Here is a 24,076-nt window from a genome sequence, read left to right on the forward strand (position 1 = left end):
CTGTACGAATCCCCTATGGCACTTACTCCCTTCTGCCCTGCACCTGCTCTTCTTATACATCCTTGACTCCAAACCACTGCTAAACCTTCTGCACCTCATGCATGCGTTTTTTAACCCAGCATCCTTCTACCCTGGCACCGTGGTCAAAACCATGCTGGTTCACTATGAAATTAAAGTCTAGGTAATGTGGAGAAAGTCACATCTTTTCTTAAACATTTGAAAGGAAACCAAGGACAGGACAAATTTTTCCTCCTCTTCCTTCGAGTCTTTGGTTCCCTGTCTCCCTGAGAAGCAGTGGCATCTATATTTGACGGCTGCCGAAATTAATGTTGATGAGATAGAGACCCGGGCAAAGATGGGGGAAGCGTCCCCAAACTAATCTCGCGGCGGGTTGAAGGCAGGGTCGAAAATGTCACCAGTTTTTCCTCCGCTCTTTTCTACCCTCTTCCCTGCGTGCTCCTTTTGTCAGAGCCCAAAGTGCACGGATGCTGGCGATGCTGTCGATGCCGTCTCGTCTCGTAGGCATCGGCATCGCAGGGCCTTGAGTGACCTGGATACAGGCAGAGTCTCCGACCTTGCTCCCACTGGCAAGCCTTTCACTTCACTTTCATTGTCACTTCAAATTCTGGATTTAGTCCAGGGCTAAAAAAATTGCTTCACTTTCCATATTTCTCTATCCTTTCTCTTTCTCTCTTTCTATTTCATTTTTTTTTTCAATGGTTTTATCACAATTTTTGTAGTTTTGTTTCCTTTCACATTTGTGACATAATGGGTGCAGGGGATTGATACATATTTTTTCCTATTTGGTTTGGGGTTTTTTTCTGTGTTTTTTTTTTTTCCTTCTGTTTTCTCTTTGGACTACTTCTGAGATGATTGCCAACTGTAGGGCTTTTTTTTGGAGCTTGCATGATATTCATGGAGTGAAGTGACCCTGAGGGAAAACTGAATATGTCATGCTGCGTTTGTCACAATATGGAAATATGAAAAAAGGGAAACATATCTGCATGTTCTTGTTAATATAGAAGATGGAGTACGATCGATCTCTCATGGTCGACTTATTAAACCCATTTTTCATCATTTTTTTCCCCAACAGTTTTTCCCATCTCATCATGTAGACCATTTTTCTTCTGCCTCCTGCTCAGGGATCATCTAAACATTTCAATATTTTTTTCCCCAGGTCTACTAATACTCACAAAGTGACACTAAAAGCAATTTTGCAAACTGTAACTTTCCAGGATGTCTAACAAACAATTGATTTGCTCCTCAAGAAACCATTGAAAATAGTATTATTATTTTTTTCAACATATCGCAGTACAGAGAGAAATGCTATTATGAGCTCATTTGCAACAAGGTTACCACTTCTGATCTATTCAGCTGTCCTAATTTTCAATTACTTTAGTTCACTAGTCTCTTTTTTTTAATGATATGTTTAAAACAAGGTACAGGTTTTAACAAGGTAATATCTGTGGTCTTGGCAACCTCATTATAACAAGGTTTCCTCAAACAGGGGATTGAAATTTATACTTTTCTCGACAAGATACATAAAATTCCTTTTCTACATTTTATTTTTGTATTGTTTTCAACATTTAAAAAGGGCAGCATGACATGAAATTTAGCAAAATTTTCAAAATTTGTCACTTTTGAATATACTGACTGAATTTCCTTCAACTTTCTTGGCATATTTCACAAATCTTTCTGCTGACTATAATTATAATTATGTTATGATTTTGGGTAAACTTCTCAAATCCTTGGGTTTCCAGCAAAACCCAATCTTAAAATATGAACTCTATATTAATTAATATTTTTCTATCATATTAGCATCCTCATTACCATCTGGTTATTCTACTACACCTCAAGTCAACCTCAAAAAACACACATGCACAAACATACACACAGGCACACATACACACAAACAAAAAACAAATATGCCAAAATCTTAAAATATGAACTCTATATTAATTAATATTTTTCTATCATATTAGCATCCTCATTACCATCTGGTCATTCTACTACACCTCAAGTCAACATCAAAAAAACACACATGCACAAACATACACACAAACAAAAAACAAACATGCCAAAAAGGGGGGGGGGGGGTGGGGATTTAAAAAAATTCATATGTTGAGGGACAAAGCACCCAAAGAGGAAAGCAATAATGATTTGAATGCCTTGATATAGATGCAAAAGAATTATGAAAACACTTGTGTTATAAATCATAACAAAACGAATAACAGTAATCCATCGTAAACAAGGCCAAGTGTCCATCTCAAAGATGCTTGCGTCAATCGTCAATCGCGTGATGGTGCAGTCACATGCATGATATTCCATGTTTACTTTACAAGAAAAAATGATGGTAATTGCACTTTTTTCAGAGAGAATTCCTTTGTGACTACTTATCATTGAGAGTGTTCAAGGATATCATGTTTTGCCACATCTCCACTAGCTTGCAGAGAAAGTTATTACAATGGTACAAATTTGTTGAAAAAAAAATATATATAGGACCTATACATGTATATCTCCAGTTGACTTTGCCTATGCAAAATTTCTAAGCAGGTAATACAATGATGACATGATATTTGCTTTCCTTTTAGACTTAGACACTCTGCAGAGTGGATTTGGCACTATATAAATCATATCAATTAATATTAATATCACTATTATTAATATTATTGATATTATCATTATTATTATAATTATTATTATTATTATTATTATTATTATTATTGATGTTATTATTGTTATTATCATTACTGTTATCATTACTATTATCATTATCATTATTATTATTATTATTATTATTATTATTGTTATTATTATTATCATAACAAAGAAGTAGCTTTTACAGAACTACATATTGTAGTAGAATTGTGAAAGAAAAAATTGCATTTACATCTACACTTCAACTACTGTAAAGTGAGATATTTTCACCGCATGACATTTGTGAACTGCCTTTGGCATTCAATGCATAAAGTGTGGACAAGAACTTTCGTGTGCTTCTCAGTTTCACGAATCTTGGCTCTTGCGAAATTTGTGAAATTAAAATAAATGTGAACATTCCTCATTTTTACAGTATTAATACTCTGACATTCTTTTATAAAAGATAAAAAATGCTCAAACCTGCACTTAGCATCCATTTTCTTGTCAGGAGTATTCAGAGCGATTTAGAATTTAGCCAGTCAAAGGAAAAAAAAATTAGTGTTGAGCCCTGATATATTCATTCACTATTCTTTACCAGAGTAGCCCTATCAGTGGTATAAGCACACACATACATATAGATAGATAGATAGATAGATAGATAGATAGATAGATAGATAGATAGATAGATAGATATAAACACACATAGACTGTCTGGGTGCATTGATCATTTCTGTTTGACATAAAGCACAAAACGAGATTTAATCAATCTTTGTCTCTCTTGGTGATGTATTCAACCATTTGGAAGATATCTCACCAGTTGGAATAAAGACAAATGATCCTCATATAAACATATGTATCTTGTCCCATTACATATATATCAATACTCCATCTACCCCATCTCTCTTTCTCTCCCTCTCTTTCTCTCTTTGGTATTCTGCTCCATTTATATCAAAACTTACCCGCCTGACGCAGAGACAAATTACTGTCATTAAAACTACAAGGTGTATACCAAGGCATTAATATTTTATGTTCAACTATTGATGCTCATCTGCTTTTTATATACATATACAGATAATCTCTCTCTCTCTCTCTCTCTCTTTCTCTCTCTTTCTCTCTCCCTCTCTTTCTCTGCCAGTCTCTCTTATTGCTAGCAGATCATTCAGAGCAAAATTTGGCTAGTCTGAGAAGAGACAAATTATTGTCATTCAAACCATATGCAGCACCGATATTTCATGTTCCACAAAGTATAATGATGTTCATACCTTCATCTCTCCTTCTTGCTCATGCTCTTGATATGCTTTCATCTTTAAATCTACCACTAAGTCTTTCTTAATCTCTCCCTCTCTCTCATGCAATCCTCTTGCTCAGTATATGTAAGATTATCACATGTCTCCTGACATAGATTATGTCACACCTGTCTCACGTACCACCAAAAATATCCGTCAAAAACTCAACAAATTGACTTGCAAATGAATGAAAACATGAGAGAACATGTTTCTCTTCGACGATGAGTTACTGCTAATGAGCATATCCTGCTACTCTCTAGGAATAACATATATTCTCATAAAGTTATTGTAAAGTAAAAGCTTTCTCACAGCTCCCCGAGTGAATAGAATATATTCCTCCACTGTTGCGAACTGGCCTCCATATATTTCACATATCTATCATTCTGACAGTTTTCAAGGAGAGCTCGAGTGCAATTGATGCACCTGTTGTATAATCATACCACCTAGATGCGACATGTAATAAAGAAGGAAAGAGTAGAGTAGAACATGAAAGACACAGCACATAATCACAAACACATCTAATTCAGCGACACTCTTCTTCACGGAGTCCCTTTCATCCGGCTGAAAACAAGTGACCCGTTTCATTTATCAACGGCGCAAACCGCAAATTGCCTTCCCACTGATGTCTCGGGTATCTTTTAGTTTGTGACACCTTTTTTTATCAGACGACGGGCACTCGCAATGCCTGAATGGCAGCATTCGGAGCTCACGTCTATAGCTCCGACACTATCAATAACTCAGGGACATTCTATGATTATGTTTAAGTCAAGACTGACATATTAGGAGGGAAAAACAACCTTACCCCACTTGTCACACTTTTCCAATAGCTTGTTCAATTTCTTTCCTCGAAATATGAGTGTCCTTCGCGAAATGGAACAATACAATGGAGTCTACCAATGTTTTATATTGGCAAGGAGGGGGTGGGGGCATGGGGGGGGGGGGGGGAGGGAGGCTTTCAAGTTTGAAAGGAGACATTCTGCATTTAAGGCTTTCTTTAGAGGACGGCACTTACGGTTACATCCTTGACGACCATTTTTTGTTAGCCCAGACTTTTAACCCATTGAGGATGAGCTAATTTTGCTATGACATGTATTTTGTATAGGCACCTGCCTGAATGTATTCAGGACCAGCCTTCAAAGGGTTAAATAAGGAGGGCCATTCCTATTGCCAGTGAAAACTCGCAATATTTCCTTGAAAGTTGCTATAGGCAACTGTGCCACAAGCCACATGAAGCATCACAAGAAAAACTGCAGACCAGAACTCGTTTGCTGTGACATTTTGCAACAAGAATGCTCACTGCACATGAACAAAAAATCTCTGTATTTGTTCTGCGACCACAACTCAAGGTTTGAATTGCATAAAGCATGCAGACACCAATATAATCTGGGCTTGTTGTTACATCAGAGCTAGCTGTAGTCAGCGACAGACTATTGAGAACACTGAGGACACACATTACAGTGAAACGAAACACGAAAACTTTCAGTATTACTGATACTGTGTCTTTCATCCTCTGCACTGTGAATGAAAAGCTCCAAAAGTTTGATGTTTTTTCTAATGTTGCCATATTTTTCTAGTGTGAACAGGCCTAGGGTATTAAGATCTACTGTAAGTCTGCCCAATGTCTGGGCCCCATGGAGGGTCTTTTTAATACATTCATGACATAGGCCTACCAACCAAAAAAGTGGCGCGAAAAAGAACAAAGAACATGGATCTATTAGATCTTGGGAGGAACATCTAGGCTGTATGGAGAAACAAAACAAAAAGTAGCACATTGTGACTGATCACTGACAAACGGTGTATCGAGACAGTGTTTGACATATATCACCCAAAACAGTAAAATAGTGCCCTCTTCTACGGTCCTGTGCGGCATTTGTCTGGCAAATTCATCAAGTGTGAAATGGTAAACTGTCATCTCATAGTGCTTGATGTGGGTTTGCCTGGTATACATGCACATGGTACATGCTTACCCCAAAAATGCATTTTTCCCCTTTTTCTTTAACAACGACCATTTCCATACCAGCAGAGGAAATGTCAGGGGCGGATCCAGGTATTCCATAAAGAAAATTAAAGGGGGCGGACCATCATTTGAAGCACGATTGAAATTATGATTCAAATCACCCTCTGTGATACCAGTTTGCATTCACACGGCATAAATACGTATTTTTGAATCATGATTCTTGTGATGAGTCATTGCCATCATGTTTCAATTAAAAAGCACTTTCTGTACGTCTGAAAACACACTTTCTGTATGTCTGAAAACACTCTATCATTTACCTTTTCTCTTTCATACCATAACATAACATGTGTCCTTCAGCTTTGGGTGTGTTCAAGGAAATGCCCAAATGCATAATAAAAGCATCTCATTTTACTTTTCCAAGTATTTCAACCATATTCTCATTAAATGCTTCCCTTTACCTTTACCTTTTTTCCCCTTTCTATTTGTTTAGCCCAGCTCCAACCCTAATTCGTATTTGATCAGTCAATCATAAAATGTTACTGCTTCCTTGTGACAGGCATGAGAACTTGCAACATCAGGCTATTGTTGAATTGTTTACGACTTGTCCTTTTTCCCATTTTTCAAGGCTTGCACACATATTACTGACTTCTATTCATTGTTCCTCTCTTTTATGGTGTTTAACACTTACTGCTTATTTCATGTGAACTGTAATTCTTCATCAAGAGTAAAAAAAAAACAACAACTAGAAAACATTCGGAGACATCTGCTAAGCAGCTAATTTCCATCCATACACACATGCTGGACATTGTGCCTCGCCCAGGCAGAGCATGCACTTTAAAGCGCGTATGTAAATCTCCAATACATGCACCAGCTCATTACTTCTGCACATTAAACTTTTGGCCCGTTATTTTATGTGGCATGTTCTTCTGGCTGCTGTAAAGTGTTTGCTGTGATCCCGACCTACATTTCTTTTTTTTTTTCCATGCAGCTGGGTAGAGGAGGAAATTATTTAGGTCTAAGGTTGTCGAACTGGTTTTATTTTTACACTTGCAGCATACTAACTAAACAAAAAGCTTGACAAATTTCTGTTCTTTTTAACCCATTGCGGACAGGCTGATTTTGCCACAACATGCATTTCCCATAGACACTTGCCTTTGAATGTCTAAAGACAGTGTCTTAAGACAAAAGTTATATAATTAAAGGGAAGGTCCTGTTTTGGTTGATGATGGCACGTCGGGATGAAATTTTTTGGCAAGATAATGACAAACTACTTATGAAATATGAAAGAGCATTGAAATTTATGGGGAATTCAAAGTTTGTTTGACAAAAATTGGTCTAGAAATGGCTGAGAAATGCAAAAATACGTCGTCCGATAAAAGTGTGGGACCCACACTTTCCCCCGTGATACGACCTTACCTCCCTCTACCGTTTGAATTTGACTACATTGGGCTTGGGGCTTTTTCAACCGTCATCTTCCGCACACGCGAGCGATGTGTACCGCACGGCTTGGTCTGGGAGGTTGACCTTTTCACCTCCGTGAATTTGGGAGAGAGACGGCGCGGCGAGGGAATATTGCGTAATCATGGGGGTTCATGGCACATTTGCAGACTTGTATGCACGTCGTGTGTGCGTGGAGTTCTGTGATCGCACTGCGCTATCAGCCGTCGCGTCGTTCCGTTTGTTTACTTGAGGGCACATAGTCTCTTTTCCTCGGTGTGATGCTGCGTATAGAGCTCTGATCTACGGATTCCGACTCGAGAGCAACTAAAACAATTAGGTTTTGCAAGACGAGAGGTATACATACGTCTCCGACCCAGAAATCTCGCAAAAGAATATAGAATCTTTCGAAATGAGGCGTAGGGGGCAACGAAGGGATCGCGATTATTGAAACTGGACAAGAGGCCTTCATCCTGTAGAAATGAACCGACGCGACACCTGGATCTACCGACCCCAGCTCGCGATGTCCTGAGTGAAAAAGTGAGTATACAGCCATTTAGTGTAGAAGTTAGTCAGTCCGACCCATCTTTATCCGTAAGTGCATGATGTGAGAGCTTGAAGTTTATCTCGTGAAGAATATCCTGTGCCTGCTAGAAATGATGTATGTACGATGACCCACAAAAGACTTGATTACTTTATTTTTTCACCTTGATTTTCAAGGTTTTATGCGTGTAAAAAGTTCAGAAAAATAGATTTCTGAATAATGAAATTCGCAAGGGGTAATCGGCCAAACGAGAATGAAGTAGGGTCCCTTAGTGCCGAGTGTTCGTTGATCTGAAAATGAAATAAATTTCCTTATTCTGAAGCGTCCATAGTATTCTCAAGATTATGTGTATCGATCCGAAAACGAAATAAGGCTCGTTATTCCAAAAAGGAGATTCGTTAGTCAAAAATGAAGGAATATTCGTTATTAATTCTAAAAGTGAATAATATGTGCCCAAAGAGAATGGGGGAAGGGGTGATCATAATTTCTGTCGAGTATAGTTTACATGAGATTTGGAAGGGGATGATCTACACTGTATACTACTAGGTAGTATCAGAAACAGGGGAACACAATGGCGCGGCAGCATTGCACCCTCGTCGTGTCATTTTCTTTTCCCTACCTTTGAGTAGCCCCTATTTATAATAACCGTTTCTACATCATATTACATAGCTCATCCTTATGATGTAATTAATCTGTCATATCATAATCATAAAAATGAAGTATACAATACCTGCAACATAACGACTAACGCTGGCCGTTTGGCGGAGGTTCGTTGGTCCGATGCATCATGATAATGTGCGTGTGTTTGCGTATCATTTTCATTCAATTTTCTCTGCGTAGTATCCTATATACTTTTTTATATGTATTTTGATTTGTATTTTGATTTGTTTGCTTTTGTTTTCAAAGCTCTTCAATTACTGTTTGTTATTATCAAATTGACTGAGACTCTACATGTATATGCCGTAGAAGACTGTAGGTTGTTCATTCACTGTGTCAGTTTTGTCCATCTATGTAGATCGTACATATTGTACATAGATCCATCATGATGAATTGCTGTTTGTTTTGATGTGCCCTTTGCTTTGAAGTACTGAATAATTATGAAAGTTATAATAAATGGAAATATGAAATAGATTTTGTAATTTGACAAGCTATAAGATGATTTGCAGGTTGCATAATTCCATTTCCATTTCATAATTTGTTATCACAGTCAGTGAGAACAGCTTGATGTCAGGTTCTAAAACTTTTTAGGATGCTATGATTATGTTCCCCGGATGAATCCCTTCTGAGAAAAAAAAAATCTTCAGATGTATTTTTTTTTTCTCAAAAGGGATTCCTCCTGGGAACAATGCGTGTATAATTTTTCATAGATTGTCGGTTATGAATGCAACCAATGTCTTTTCCTTTTACACTTTCAGTAGACTATGGATACTCTACATCTCAAGTGGCACTTTAATGGTTTCTCGGGACCTCTGAAAATGAAATCAGACCACCAAACTTCTAAACAGTTTATATTTTGACGGTTCCATCGGAGAACTGTGTCGAAAAAAAATGTTTCCTTTCATTGGTAGGCCACGATACATTTCTTTTTTCGGGTCATCAAAATTCGAATTGAACGTTTTTGTAAGCGATCCGAACAGGACACCAAAAATAAATGAATAAATAAAACTCAAGTTTGTCTCGGAATTAACTTGTGAAAATTCAATTGATTCCATTAACAGGGAACGCGGGATATTACGATGAATCATGGTAGTCAATGAGATACGTTGTATGACCCGACGTTACTCTTTCAATATACGTTTACGCGTGAAAAAAGAATGAATCTCTAATTCCACTGTATCAATTTTTTTTTATAGATCTCAGGAGTAAATCGAGAAAAGACAGGAATGCGCATTGGAAGCCAGTCAACAAAGGTAATGTTATTCTAATAAATATATCAACAAACGTGACCTGTTCTTTTTCGCAGTGTGTGTGTGTGTGTGTGTGTGTGTGTGTGCATGTGTATTTGTGTTTTTGTTTTATTTTGTTTTGTGTTTTTTTTGTAGAATGTGAAAACACGTAAGGCTTATATCGGCCTATATGACGCTTATTTTTATTCCGCGAATTTCTTATTAGTCAGAATGGAAGGCATTGTGTGAATATCATTTTACTCTGGTACATAAACTACGGGATGTGCAATTGAATCGTATATTAGTTGAAGAAAATGTCTACTCATGGAACCATGGTAATGATAAAATTATATATGAAAATGTTTCTGTTTTGTTCTTTATTACACAGGCAGATGTGTTCAACAAAATAACAAAACCAAAACCAAAAGCACTAAAAAAATTGGAGAGGTTCGGACATGCCGATTTTCTATTCCCGGCCACGAAGTATCGCCAGAGACAAGTCGCTTTATCCATCTGTCTTTCTCCTGAAAAGTTTCTTCCTCCACCTCTCCGAAGTTCGGCTGAGCCCCTTCACAGCCTGAACGTTCCTGGCGAAAACCATGCCCAGCCCGAGGCCTGTCATTCCATCTGGCCCGCTGCTACCACTGCCCACCTGTCTAAAGAGTTGATCATTGGGGAACGACGTTGATGGCATCACAGCGAGTATCCACGGTGGTTGTTCAAACTGTGTGAACAGTTCCTTTGGTAATCTACTCTGCTGTGGAATCGGCAGTAGACTATATCATGGTGTACTATTAGGCCGTATTTTTTTTTTTAATACAGTGTACTGTACATTGTTCTTAGTTTTGCACACAACTATATCCCCACAAACACAAGAGCCACTATTAGGGTTCGCGCGTATGCCAAAAAGCGGGATACAAATCTCGAGATTTACATGACCATCGTAATCTCGAGATTTTTGCAAATGTGCACACAAAATCCCACTAATTTGCGCGATCAGCATCGCGACGGTACCCCCAACAAATCTTGCACTTGATTTCTGAAATAGTGCGCTGATTTGCTCCCGGTGACTGCGTAAACGGCTGACCGAAAATACTTTACTCATCTCCAGATTTTATATTCCATCATTCAAGCGAGCATCACAATAATGGGTAAATGACAACATCACACTACTGTGTGGCAGCTGCGTAAATATTGTCGGTACATGCAAACGCGTGAAGAGGGGGAAAAATCTCGAGATTTGGAGTTCAATCGTCATCCTGGGTCGTCATCCCGCTATGTTGTTATACGTGTCGATCCGGCTAATGGCGCGTAGATATTCTACATACTGGAAAGATACTAAACACAATATCAAGACATGCATGATCATGAATGCGAACGATCCGGGTGAACAAGCGCATGTTGTTTCATTGTACTGATAGGGTATTATGAAGGAAATTGTACGCATAAGGTCCGCGAGTGTTACTTAGTAGCCGCGTTTGTACGTACCATATAGCGGGTTACCAAGCTCCCCGAAACTCGAGTTTTTATTTTGTTTTGTTTTATTTGTTTTCTTTGTTTTTGTTGAAACCGTTAATCGACACTCTGCAAATTAATTGGTTAGTAGAGTATACTATGCGCTCGGAAACTAGAGTTTGTTGGGCTTTTTGTCTGTTTCTTTATTTGTCTGTTTTTATTTTTGCAGCCTTTCTCCCTCACAGAAATACTAGTAACTCGCTAATTGCCTATCGATAAATCGATAAAACTACAAGCATTGTTCTTGAACCTCACATACATTGTCGAGTGCACGCCGTTGTGGCGTGCGCTATGAATGATGGGATATGAAAGATTCGAGTTTTTGTGGTCGACCGTTCACACGTATCTGCGGGACAAAGATTAGCGCGCTAATAACAGCAAGATTTCTTGGGTTTAGCATTGCGCTGCTGACCGCGCTTTGTTGGGTTTTTGTCCACTCGTGCAAAGAACTCAGTTTACTAGCGGGTTACAAATTTCTCGTTTTGTTACCCAGTAATTTTTATACGTGTGAATCCCCCTATAGGCGTGTATAGATGGGTAATGAGTGCCAGCGCGTTTTCACTTATTTTTCATGTTTATTTAGGCTGTATGTTTGTTTATTATTGCCCTTGTCATATTCAACAAAACAACAAATTACGATACAAAATAATAATATTATACTCAGTATACATTACGCAACAGTCACTCCAAAGATATTACCCTGAATGCCCATCCCCCGTCACATGGACGTAGGGCCTAATTTACACTGTACAGTGACGTTCAAACAGTAAAAACATTGACTCAACGATCAATCATTAGTTCACACATTGTATACACACATGTTTACATGTATGCTGGTTAATTTCTTTGGTAGTGCAATACGCTGTACAGGCCTGCTGGTAAATTCCCACAAGATGTTCGTAATCTGTCCTTTTTAGTACCTCGGATAAGCTTGATTTTCAGACATTTCCTTTTTTATGTCAAAGGTATATTTTTTCTCATCCTTTTCTCATATTATCCCTGTGAATTATCCCTGTATGAATTTTCTTTGCAAATATGTGGCTCGACCGTAAGTTTCTTATAGATAATCTATTACATCGGTAAGTATGTAAATTTTGCTATTAACAAACAGGCAATGTTCGCACCTCTTTAAAATAATGGCAGAGAGAAGTTTAAATTTGCGCTTTCAAGCACAGCGATATGCTTGACGTGGAATTATTATAGGTGATATATTGAATACGACTGGGAAGAACACTGTCAAACCGAAGATAATGATAATTCACATGTTACTGCTCAGTATTATCAGTGTAATTCATTTTTGTATAATATTCACATTATTAGTATTATGTCTCGCCATCGTTGTTGTTCCTGTTACTGGTCATTGGTCATTGGTGTTTTTTGTTTTTGTATGTGTGCTATATGCCTATATCTCGCGAATCGTGAAGAGGCTAATGGCTGGGAGCCAAATGATATCAGATAATTATTGTCGATAGCATTAGCACTAACTGGAACGGATTCCACGTACTCTGGCGTTATGAGCATCGTCAAAATAATCTTGACAAAACATATTTTCTCCTCAATCAAAACAGAGGTTCTCGGGAGGTTTGTAATGACAACTTATATAGAGAATGAAATTATTTGTGATGATGATAATAGTACAGTATTCATGATAATCATTACAATGGTATAAAAAACGGTAACAACAAAGGCAACAATTTCAAGCGGCAATACCAATTCCAGGAGTTAGCTGTTTTGTTTAGCAATAACCTCGATTTTTTTTTAATACCACGAACTGCGTGTTTGTGATTGATGAAAAAAAAAGTTAAGTGCATTAATTACTTCACGCAACCACATTGGCCTCATTAGCTGTTATACGAGTTGATAAGAATAATCACAGAAATATTCATTTTCAAAAGTGATTGACACTTCGTCTTGTAATTGTACTTACATTTCCCTTGAAATGTTGGTATGTACGGTCCGATATCACCATCTCCGGTTCTGTCCGAGGTCATAATGTGCAGTAATCGTGGATACTGGTTAGCTCGGTTAGCTTCAAGAGGGATAATTTTAAAGCGAGATGCCGATCCAGAGCACTTGCAAGATAAACTTTATACACTGACGAGAAACTAACTGTAAACAACCGAGGGAACTTGATTAACCACAACTGAAATGCTCTTCCAGGGAATATAAAGCATATGAAAATATGTATGTAGGGTTCACCTTCAAGATCAACTCTTCTTGTTTTGTTCTAATTTATTTATTTTGTAATTCAATTATTTTTAGTGTCTTTTTATTGCACTTCATTGTACTTGAATGATGGTGAATAAAACTAGACCGAGTTTGTAATCCTTGACAAGATCAACCTTGTTTCGTTATGTTCGTCAAGTTCACAGCTTTGTCGACCTCATGTTTCAGCAAGGAACTGTGAACGGAAAGATATCCCCTCCCTCTCTCTCTCTCCCTCTCTCTCTCTCTCTCTCTCTCTCTCTCTCTCTCTCTCTTTCTGACCTTAGTTTCAGGCTTACCGTGTTGTTTTGTTTCAGTTTTTACATCAGAATTGTCGGAAAAGATTTGAATGTAATCCATGGTCGGGGAGGTGTGCTGCCGCACATTTTCAGCCCTCGTCTTACTGCATCCGATTGAAAAATTGCCTTTTATACATCGACGTTTATAAGCATTAGAAATCTGATCAGTGTTTTTGAAGTATCTTTGACAAAATAAATCATGGATGTACATAATCGAGAAGAATTCAAACCTACGACCTCCTGATCTCCGGATTTTCAGGAATATATTGACATCTTATTCCTACACAAAATTTTGGTACACTGTCTTTTACATCTATGTATCTGTATATGCCCGAAATGAGTTGGATGTGATGTATACAATTTCTATAAAATGATACATGTATCTATAGTTCACACCAATGTCTCATCTGTATTATGGTTGGCGAATTGTCTCCATGTTGATACTTTATAGTTTTCCCCTCCAAAATAGCCCAAAAGAGTCTTGCTATTTAATTTAAAGAGAATTGCTGCAGTCTGTAGGCCTATCGTTGTATTTTTATACTATGTGAAAATTATTTACCATAATACACGCATTTTTTTTAAATATTCCAATGTTATTGTATATAAGATCAACAGATTTATCATTATTTATTATAAGGCTTGTTTCTTATACTACTTACCTTTTCACATCAAACAAGATACATTGTTTAGCACTGTCAGAATTGTGATTGAAAAAAAATTATGTGGTGTGGTTTACATAGGTACATGTATACAAGTATTTATTATATATACAGATATATATATATATATATATATATATATATATATATATATATATATATATATGTATATATATATATATATATATATATATATATATATATATATATATATAAAGTAAAAGAATTAGTAGAAGAAGAACGCCGTAAAAAAATAAATCATAGATCTTGAAGATCTTAAAAACGGAGCATAGCTCTCAAATACTGAAAGGCAAGGTCACACTCTTCATCAGTTCAAGAGTGTGACCTTGCCTTTCAGTATTTGAGAGCTATGCTCCGTTTTTAAGATCTTCAAGATCTATGATTTATTTTTTTTTTTACGGCGTTCTTCTACTAATTCTTGTACTTATTATCATCAAGATGCCGAGCAGACCAATTTTCTTATTACAATATCTATCTATATATATATATATATATATATATAGGCCTGTTGTTATTACTATTTCTATTTCTGTTCAAATGCATGCAAATTGGTTGCTATTTTGCTTTTATGTTTATGTCTCATCAAGCCCTTGAAAAAGGCTGGTGAAACAGCCGAAAGCTTGGGGAATAAAGGCAAGACTGAACATCACTGCAACGTCTATACTGCAAGTTTTCCTTCCGTCACACACACACACACACACACACACACACACATATATATATATATATATATATATATATATACGTAAAACTGTCTCGAAATTACTCAAATTTCCAGTTCTATTCTGAAGAATGGGAAAAGACACGCGAATACAAGCGGTGTTCAAAATTTACAACAAATACACATGTACACACATCTCTGTATGAACACTGTCAAACACTGTTTGTGATATGATGGTCACTGCATGTTATAGATTTTGCTTGTGGAGATAGATTGACAAGAGTTTTTGCTTGACGGCATCGTCTTCCATACGGTTACAGCTCGTTATTCCGAAGGTTCGTTATTCCGAAGGCTCGTTATTCCGAAGGCTCTTCAGTCCGAAGTTTCGTTATTCCGAAGGTTCGTTATTCCGAATTTCATTTTCGGATTAACAAAATCTTCGATAGCGAACCTTCTGAATAACGCTACAAAAATGTTCGGATTAACGAACCCTTTTTCATTTTCAGATTAACCAACCTCTAGGTATAGGGAATTTGTGTGTTTCGGATTAAGGAACCTTCGGAATAACGAACCTTCGGAATAAAGAACCTTCGGAATAACGAACAGCACCCTTCCATGTACAGCCAAGATTTCAACCTGCAGATGAGCCAAGACACCTTGTTTCATACGTGAGTATATAGGTATCATAAAAAGCTGTCATTGATTTGAAATTGTAACACGACATTTCCATATAGAATAATGTAAACCTAAATATAGAATCATATAAAATGTCTTTCAGGGTGTCTTACTAAAAATTTTTGATTAAAACATTGTTGATTTCTCCGTACCGAAACTTTTATGGATCATCACATCGCCTCCAATGTATACGTTGTTTATAACAAACGCTCAGTAAGATTTGTGTAATATGAACCATGACTCCATTCTGTCAATATATTTCGAGTTTCGCAGTCGAATTTCACTGTGGGGTGTTTGAGAGATGTACATCATGATAACTGCTAGGGAGTTGAATGTTCCAGCATGATCCTGTCGAATTTACTTGTATTATAGGTATACATCGGAGCTCTATTGTAGCTCGATCCACTAAACATGGGCAAGTCAGTTTGCATGCTATGCACAGTGAAATCAGTGAAATTTCGGCCACTATAATTATACTGAACAAAACATACGATCCCATCGCTGACAAAAACCTGACAATTGATATTATATATAGCATTCTAACTAGAAGTTTCCATGAAGTATAATACAACATAAATATGTAATCAAGTCACTGCCAGGGGGTCTTACCAAAAACAATTCTGAGTAAAATATTTTTGATTCAATGATTCATCACATCGCGTTCGGTACGTGTTTACTTATTTTGTTTACACGCGCTAAGCAGAATAAAGCAGAATGAACCATTTGTCAAGCAGGTAAGTCATATCATTCATGACGTGATTGACAATACAGACTTTGCCACAATAGTTCCGTAACGGTAAATTAACACAAAATCTATGATCATCGTTTGATGATAAGAAACCAAGTGTTGTCTTTATTATATTCCATGAATACTTCACGTATAAAACGTTGTGATACTATATACGTACGATACCTGCCCGTAATATGGATCATTCACGTAAACAAATCCCCGCTCTTATTTTTTTTTTTTTCGGCAGTTGTAACGGGGAAGTGACTGTATGTGTATCAGACACAGCTATTAAAAAAAAGGTGATTTCATTCATGCAAACGTGTATTATTACTATTTTGTCGCATGATTTCGGACATGAATTTCATACAGTTCAGAAGCAGCAGTGAGATTGAAATATTAACATACCTATAGAGATGACCCTTGGTTGCTAAACATACCGATTTGGCAGTCAAAATCAAGGAACCAGCCAATAAATGGTATATATTTTCCTTCTCTAATTCAATTCAATGTATTAATTTCTTTATTTCCATCTTTGAAAAGACATGATTAAGAAAAAACTTTGAATTTCAGAAACTCAAGTCCTACAGGCCTACCGGTAATTGCAGTGTCGTTGATTTTCAATTGACAATTACAAATGCATGTCGCATAACTCACATTATTATCAAACATAACTCTCTAAAAAAAAGATCGAGTGAAAATATTCACTCTCGAAGGAGTGAATACAAAAAAAGAGTGAATTTAGAGTGAAATTGGAGTGAATTTCGAGTGAACATGTTCATTTTCACTCATTTTGGAGTGACCGCAGGGATCACTCGAAGATTTTGGACTTTGCCACAATAGTTCCGTAACAGTAAATTAACACAAAATCTATAATCATCGTTTGATGATAAGAAACCAAGTGTTGTCTTTATCATATTCTATAGATACTTCACGTATACGTTGTGATACCAAGGAGGTACTACGTACGATACCTGCCCGTAATATGGGTCATTCACGTAAACAAAAATCTCAGCCTCGAATTATACGATTGGTAACAAAAGCTATCATTGATTTGAAATTGTAACACGACATTTCCATAAAGAATAATTAATAAACCTAAATAAAATGTCTTTCAGGGGGTCTTACTAAAAATTATTTGATTAAAACATTGTTGATTCCTCCGTACAGAAACTTGTGTATGGTTCTATCACATCGCCTCCAACGTATACATTGTTTATAACAATATAACGCTCAGTAAGACTCAATAGGCGCTTTCACATCAGCCCGATGTTTCGAAATAGCGCGCTATTTTCTGACTTGGGAAATTAAAAAATATCTCGAGCTTGGATTTTTATCGGGCTGATGTGAAAACGCCTATTGTGAACCATATAACTCCATTCTGTCAATATCGCCGGTGGAGCTCTATTGTAGCTCGATCCATGGCATGGGCAAGTCAGTTTGTATGCTATGCACAGTGAAATCAGTGAAATCTCGACCACTATAATTATACTGAACAAAACATACGATCCCATCGGTGACAAAAACCCGACAATTGATAGTATATATAGCATTCTAAGGGTGCTGTTCGTTATTCCGAAGGTTCGCTATTCCGAAGGTTCGTTATTCCGAAGGGTCGTTAATCCGAAACACGCAAATTCCCTATACCTACAGGTTCGTTAATCCGAAAATGAAAAAGGGTTCGTTAATCCGAAAATTTGTGGCGTTATTCCGAAGGTTCGTTATTCCGAAGATTGGTTAATCCGAAAATGAAATTCGGAACAATGAACCTTCGGAATAACGAATCTTAGGAATAAAGAGCCTTCGGAATAACGACCCTTCGGAATAACGAGCTGTAACCGCATTCTAACTAGAAGTTTCCATGAAGTATATACAACATAAATATGTAATCAAGTCACTGCCAGGGGGTCTTACTTAAAATAATTCTGATTAAAATATTTTTGATTCAAATGATTCATCACATCGCGTTCGGTACGTGTTTACTTATTTTGTTTACACGCGCTAAGCAGAATAAAGCAGAATGAACCATTTGTCAAGCAGGTAAGTCATATTATTCATGACGCGATTGATAATACAGACTTTGCCACAATAGTTCCGTAACAGTAAATTAACACTAAATCTATAATCATCGTTTGATGATAAGAAACCAAGTATTGTCTCTATTATATTCTATAAATACTTCACGTACAAAACGTTGTGATACCAAGGAAGTACTCCGTGATACCTGCCCGTAATATGGGTCATTCACGTAAACAAATCTCTGCTCGTTAGCTTTTTTTCGGCAGTTGTAACGGGAAGTGACTGTATGCGGTAAATTTTGATTAAAAAATGATAATAAATGACCGGACGATAGATTGCCTGAATTTCACCCCAGCAATTTTTTTTTTTTTTGGGGGGGGGGGGGGGGGGGGCTGTAACTTCACAATTAATTTCTATAAAAATGTAGTGTCTATACTAATGTATCTTGGCTCATTTGGAGGTTGAAATCTTGATGCAAACTTCTTTCGTTTCATGTGTGTGAAGCTGCAGACTGCAATATAGGTGTAGCGTTTCAAATATTGGCGTCGTCTATCTGTTTGGATACTTTCTGAAATGTCTTGACACAAAAACAAAAACAAAAAAAAATCGGAAGTTACCGATCGAGTTTTTTTCCTACTTTTGGGAATTGTGAGGCTGGCTAGTCGCGATTATTCAATAGTGCCTCACATGCGCTGATCAAGCCTGTGTCAAGACAGTCATAAACATATCTCTGAGCTGGCGGTTTGAACATCAAAAATTAAATCGAAATCCATCTAGGATCTTTTTTCTGTGTGTGTGTAGTAGCTAGTACACGTGTGTCTAGTCTTCAAACTTTCATGTTCGAATAGATGATAAAATCGTTGATGCCGGTGGTTCTCAAGTACAGACATACGTGAAATATCTACAGTCGGTGCCATAACCATTCAATTACTTTCTTCGGACTCACAAAGTTTAGTACCCAATGGCACAACCTTGGATACATAGTATTCAATGGATGGAGCTGTACATTACTAGACATTCGGATCATTTCCATAACCAGGTAGGGATACTGGTATCGGCGACCCAACACGTTCAATGGGGTTACGATACCGGTGTGTGTTCCACCGTACACCAACTGAAGCAAGTGGCTGGGCATTGGGTATTGTGTGTGTTTCTCTGGTGTGTGTAGGTCTGTACGGCGAGAGTTGGGAGAAGGGGAGAGAGATTCTGCCGAGAGTCCTTGGGGAGCTCGCAGAGTGATAGGAAAGCCTAAAAATAGATGTGTTTCGGTCAAGGGGTCAGGAGGGCCTGTCGCTTGGTGGAATGGAAGGCGTGGAGGGTGGCTGGAGTTTGGGTCGCAAAACGCAGAGACAGTATCGTATTGCAATGGAAACGGCAGGTGGCGCTCTGTATGTAACGGTCATCCTGATAGATGTTGGAAAGATTTTGCCTTCTTGCAGCAAATTACTATGTACTAAATTCGTAATTTTCTCATCTGTTTTACCCTGTAATGTGAAACGAACCATCGTGGATGTTGATACTATCCTTCCTCAACACAATTTCATCAAGTATTCTGCAAATACTAGCAAATAACATTCTGATACGCCTCATAAACAGGAACAGGACCATCCCTTTAAGCACATGTAGAGAACCTTCACAAATTCCAATAATCATTGTGATCTTAGCTTCTACTGACAAAAGCACTGCACACCATCTGTTAAAAACGAAGCTAAAAGGTTTGAAAGCATCTTTAGAGTACCGTACTCACCTATTTGCAGTCCAGTGTGATGGAGGGAAGACCAAGTGATCCCAGCAAATGAAAGGGAATAAGAGAAAAGGACAAATTCTTTCATTATAAGTAGTGTAACACTGCCTACTTTCAATCAAAGCTTGGTTGTAGAGATGAGAATATATACTATATTTCTGCTTCCATTTTACTCTACATGGGACTAATACAAATAATGAGGAGATTTAAGTTGATGGTTTAGAAGGACTTTTTTAACCAGTTGAGGACAGGCTGATTTTGCTGCAACATGCATTTCCAACAGACACCTGCCCGAGTATACTCGGGACTTGTCCTCAGCAGGTTAAGCATAGCCAATGGTAATACTCTAAAACAAAACAGAACTGGGTCTGTCAAAAGACTTTTGCAAATCACAGATATAACCATGTAGGGTCTATCTGCTCAATCACTCTACTCGTTTTCTTGAATCTGTCCACCACCGGCACAAATCATAACTAAAAAGTATTACACTTGCCAGCAAAATGATCACATATCATATTTTTTTTTTGTCTAAGAGTGTAGATTGTAAACCTCTTGATACACAAAGGTGTCGGTTTGTAAGATACGCAAATTATCACCTTACCCTCCTCCCACAGGGCCAAGGTTTCAAAACTGAGCATAACTTGATCATGGCGGCTTTGGGGTCTCCGTTGGAAAGAGAAAGTTTTAATTCTAGAAAGCATGAGGTGAGTTCTAACTCAGACCACATTTATGGCACAGAAGTAACTAATATTTGAGATTCAATTTGAACAACAACAACTAATCAGGTGAAAGTTGTTTGATACGAGTACAATTTTTATGGATCAGCAAATATACACACAGATTGAAAATATGAACCGTGGAATCCCTTCATATGACCTCCAAGCTCTCCTCAGTATATTACTCTGAGTCAATGATGCTTTCTTCTTTTTTTTTTCTCGATGATGATAATTTGGAACAGATAATTTGGAGCAGATAATTTTATGACCTTGTTTCTCAGCTGGCAACTCAAATGGCTGATCCAGAAACCCAGAAAATGGGCCCGAAAATGTCAGAATAGTTCACCGACTTGCCCGGTACAAAAGACTCTGACAGGAAGAGCGAGCCAAGCCTACTCTTTTCATGCCGCCAGTGCACGTATGTATAGCTGCAAAATATGAACTCCGTCGGCACGCAAGCCAGATTGAAAGTTCAAGGATGGAGCGAGAGCCCGCCACGCAATAATGTTAGCCGTCTATAAACACTCGCTGCATCATCCCTCTGAAATGAGGTCACGAGACCATAGCACTTTTCTATAAAAGCTCTCGTTCGGGCCAACAAAAGCTATAGAGACACAGAGGATAAACAGAAACAAAAAAAGAGACGGATGCTGTCAAACAAACAATCGGATAATCAGAACAAGACTCTGTACCAATCAACACAAACTCATTACTTCTGCACTTTAAACTTCCCTGAGAGTGTGCATTTCCACATAATACCCTCCCTTTCCCCGATCCCCATCCCTAAAATCGCCATACATTGCTAGGACACAGTCTCATTTTTATTTCTTAACCCTTGCTGTGCCTTGTTCGCTTAATAAATTGTAGAACAGAGACTAGGGTGTTTTCCTCACTGATTGGCACAGATGCAGTATCTAGAAACTGATCATTGATCAATGGAGATTACCTTAAAGGACAAGTCCACCTTTATATACAGAAGGATTGAGAGAATGCAGCAAGTAGAACACATCAGTGAAAGTTTGAGGAATATTGGACAATCCGTTCAAAAGTTACGAATATCTTAAATATCTGCGCAGTCACTGCTGGAAGAGAAGACTACTACAGTGTATGATGTCACATGCGTACAACTATATAAGGAAAATAAAAAGAGAATTTCACAAAACTTTACTTTTTAAATAAAGTGCACAGTTCTTCGACTTGCTACTGACGTATGTTAAGGGTAATATTATTCCCCCTGCCTTCTGAAAGAGAGAAGTCGAGTGTTCTTTTGTTATGCGAGAAAAATGGTAATATGTTGAATTTTCTTTATTCTTTCTTTATATCGTTGTACTCATAAACATAATATTCCCTGTAAGAGTCTGTATTTCCCCCAGAGACTAATTTAGGATGACTTCATCATATTCCATGTGAGCAATGGGTCAAATATCCCATGTAATGCATTATTATATGGGGATGGCCGTAATTGGAGAAATTGTGAAGAGTGGGTATGGCATTACTTGTTAGCATTGTGTGCTTGGACCACAAATTGATGATCGACTCATACTGCCATCTATACACATCATCATCATCATCATCATCATCATCATCATCATCATCATCATCATCATCATCATCGTCGTCATCATCATCATCATCATCATCATCATCCGGCCTTCATATTCTATCCAAATTTGTCCCCGATAACTTGGGGGGATGGGTAGCTGGATTTACTTCACTCTCACACTAACTGCTCTCACACCTTCTCGCCACCTCACTCAATTTGGGGCATCCTTTTTCCTCAAGCCTTTTTTTTCAAAGTGTTCAAAGTTAATAAAGGATGCATTCTCATACCTGAAAATGCAGAATGGCCTGCACAGGCATTAATTTCAAGTCCATAGAGTTCTCATATGATGTATCTTGGCAGGAGCTTACACACTTTGGAAGGATTGTACATCAGCTTCTACTCTGAAATGAGACCTGTAATCACTTTCCACGAATATGACAGGTTGAATTGCCAAAACGACTTTCTTTGGTTTCATGTTAATGTGCATTTCATTTCCAACTCGTTTCTGTGTGTGTGTGTGTGTGGGGGGGGGGGGGACTGGAAGGAAAGTTGAAATGTTTTCAAAATGTTGGCAGCAAGCAATAAAACCTTGAAACTCAACAACAAGAATAGAGCCGTGACATTGACATGCATGCGAAATTTGGTGGCAGCGATTTCGATGCACACGAACATGGTGACGGTCGATTGCACTTTCCCTCCTTTTCAGTCCAGCTAAAGGATATCTTCGAAATAAATCTTGGGGAGTAATTTGCACTGATGATCAGGAATTAGTGCCCGATTGGGGCACCCTTGAATATGATCTGGGGAAGATTTAGCTTTCTAACTCTGACCTATGTTGCCAATCAATGTTATCTCAAATTTGATCACCAAACAGTAATACGAGTTTGACTCCATTATAATTTCCTCCCAGGGATTACCCATACATTTGATAGGGGCTTAAGATTAGCAGAAAGGAAAAAAAATGATCCATTGAGCTATGTACAATGCAATGTTTGAAAGAGGGTTAGATTTTTTACATCAAAGTGCATTTCCACTCTGAGTTCAAGTTGATGTTAATGAGTTGAGTCTCTTTTAAATTTCAGCCATAGCAACAACAACAAAAGAGTAAAAAAAAAATCATGCCATCACCTAGAAGTTGTTTTTCAGCAAGGCCTTGAATGCTAAATCATTATAACAAAAATATGAAATAATACAAAATTAGTATACAACTTGTACAATGTAAACAACTTCAAACATATAACTGATCGACAAAAAAGGCAAATGCAATGTAAGAGAGAGAGAAAAGTAAAGTTACTGAATACAATGTACAAATAACATATATCAATGCATGTCAAGAAAGATGGTAATTGCGGTCAGTGAGAATAAGGAATAGAGTAGTAGGAAGCAAACAGAAAGATATAAGTCATATCAAAGTTGTGAAAAACACATGAACTTGCTAAAAGACACCCTTGCTGCTTGCTAATAAATCGCCTTTAAATCATTCCATTAGTTCTCTTGTGTGATGATATTCTCAGTGTGGTGTTTTGGTTGTAACAGTAAGGGGTG

The 24,076-nt window shown here is 37.6% G+C and overlaps 1 protein-coding gene across 2 annotated transcripts in view; it reads right to left on the reverse strand.

Moving 5' to 3' along the window:
• LOC139725916 (nuclear receptor subfamily 0 group B member 2-like) overlaps window positions 1–24,076 on the reverse strand; it is a 188,139-nt gene that overhangs the window by 39,981 nt on the left and 124,082 nt on the right. Inside the window, exon 3 of one of the 2 annotated variants that reach the window (XM_071636996.1) lies at window positions 20,153–20,275. The exons of the other annotated variant lie outside the window; for it this stretch is intronic. Coding sequence (XP_071493097.1) covers window positions 20,196–20,275 — 80 coding nt within the window. The 3' untranslated portion in view covers window positions 20,153–20,195. Of the gene's footprint in view, window positions 1–20,152; window positions 20,276–24,076 lie in introns of those variants that run through there. 2 annotated transcript variants of the gene reach the window in all.

This window comes from Diadema antillarum, unplaced genomic scaffold, assembly GCF_040938485.1.
Source record: "Diadema antillarum isolate AM-2024a unplaced genomic scaffold, OU_Dant_1.0 seq00000068_RagTag, whole genome shotgun sequence".
Classification (NCBI taxonomy): domain Eukaryota; kingdom Metazoa; phylum Echinodermata; class Echinoidea; order Diadematoida; family Diadematidae; genus Diadema; species Diadema antillarum.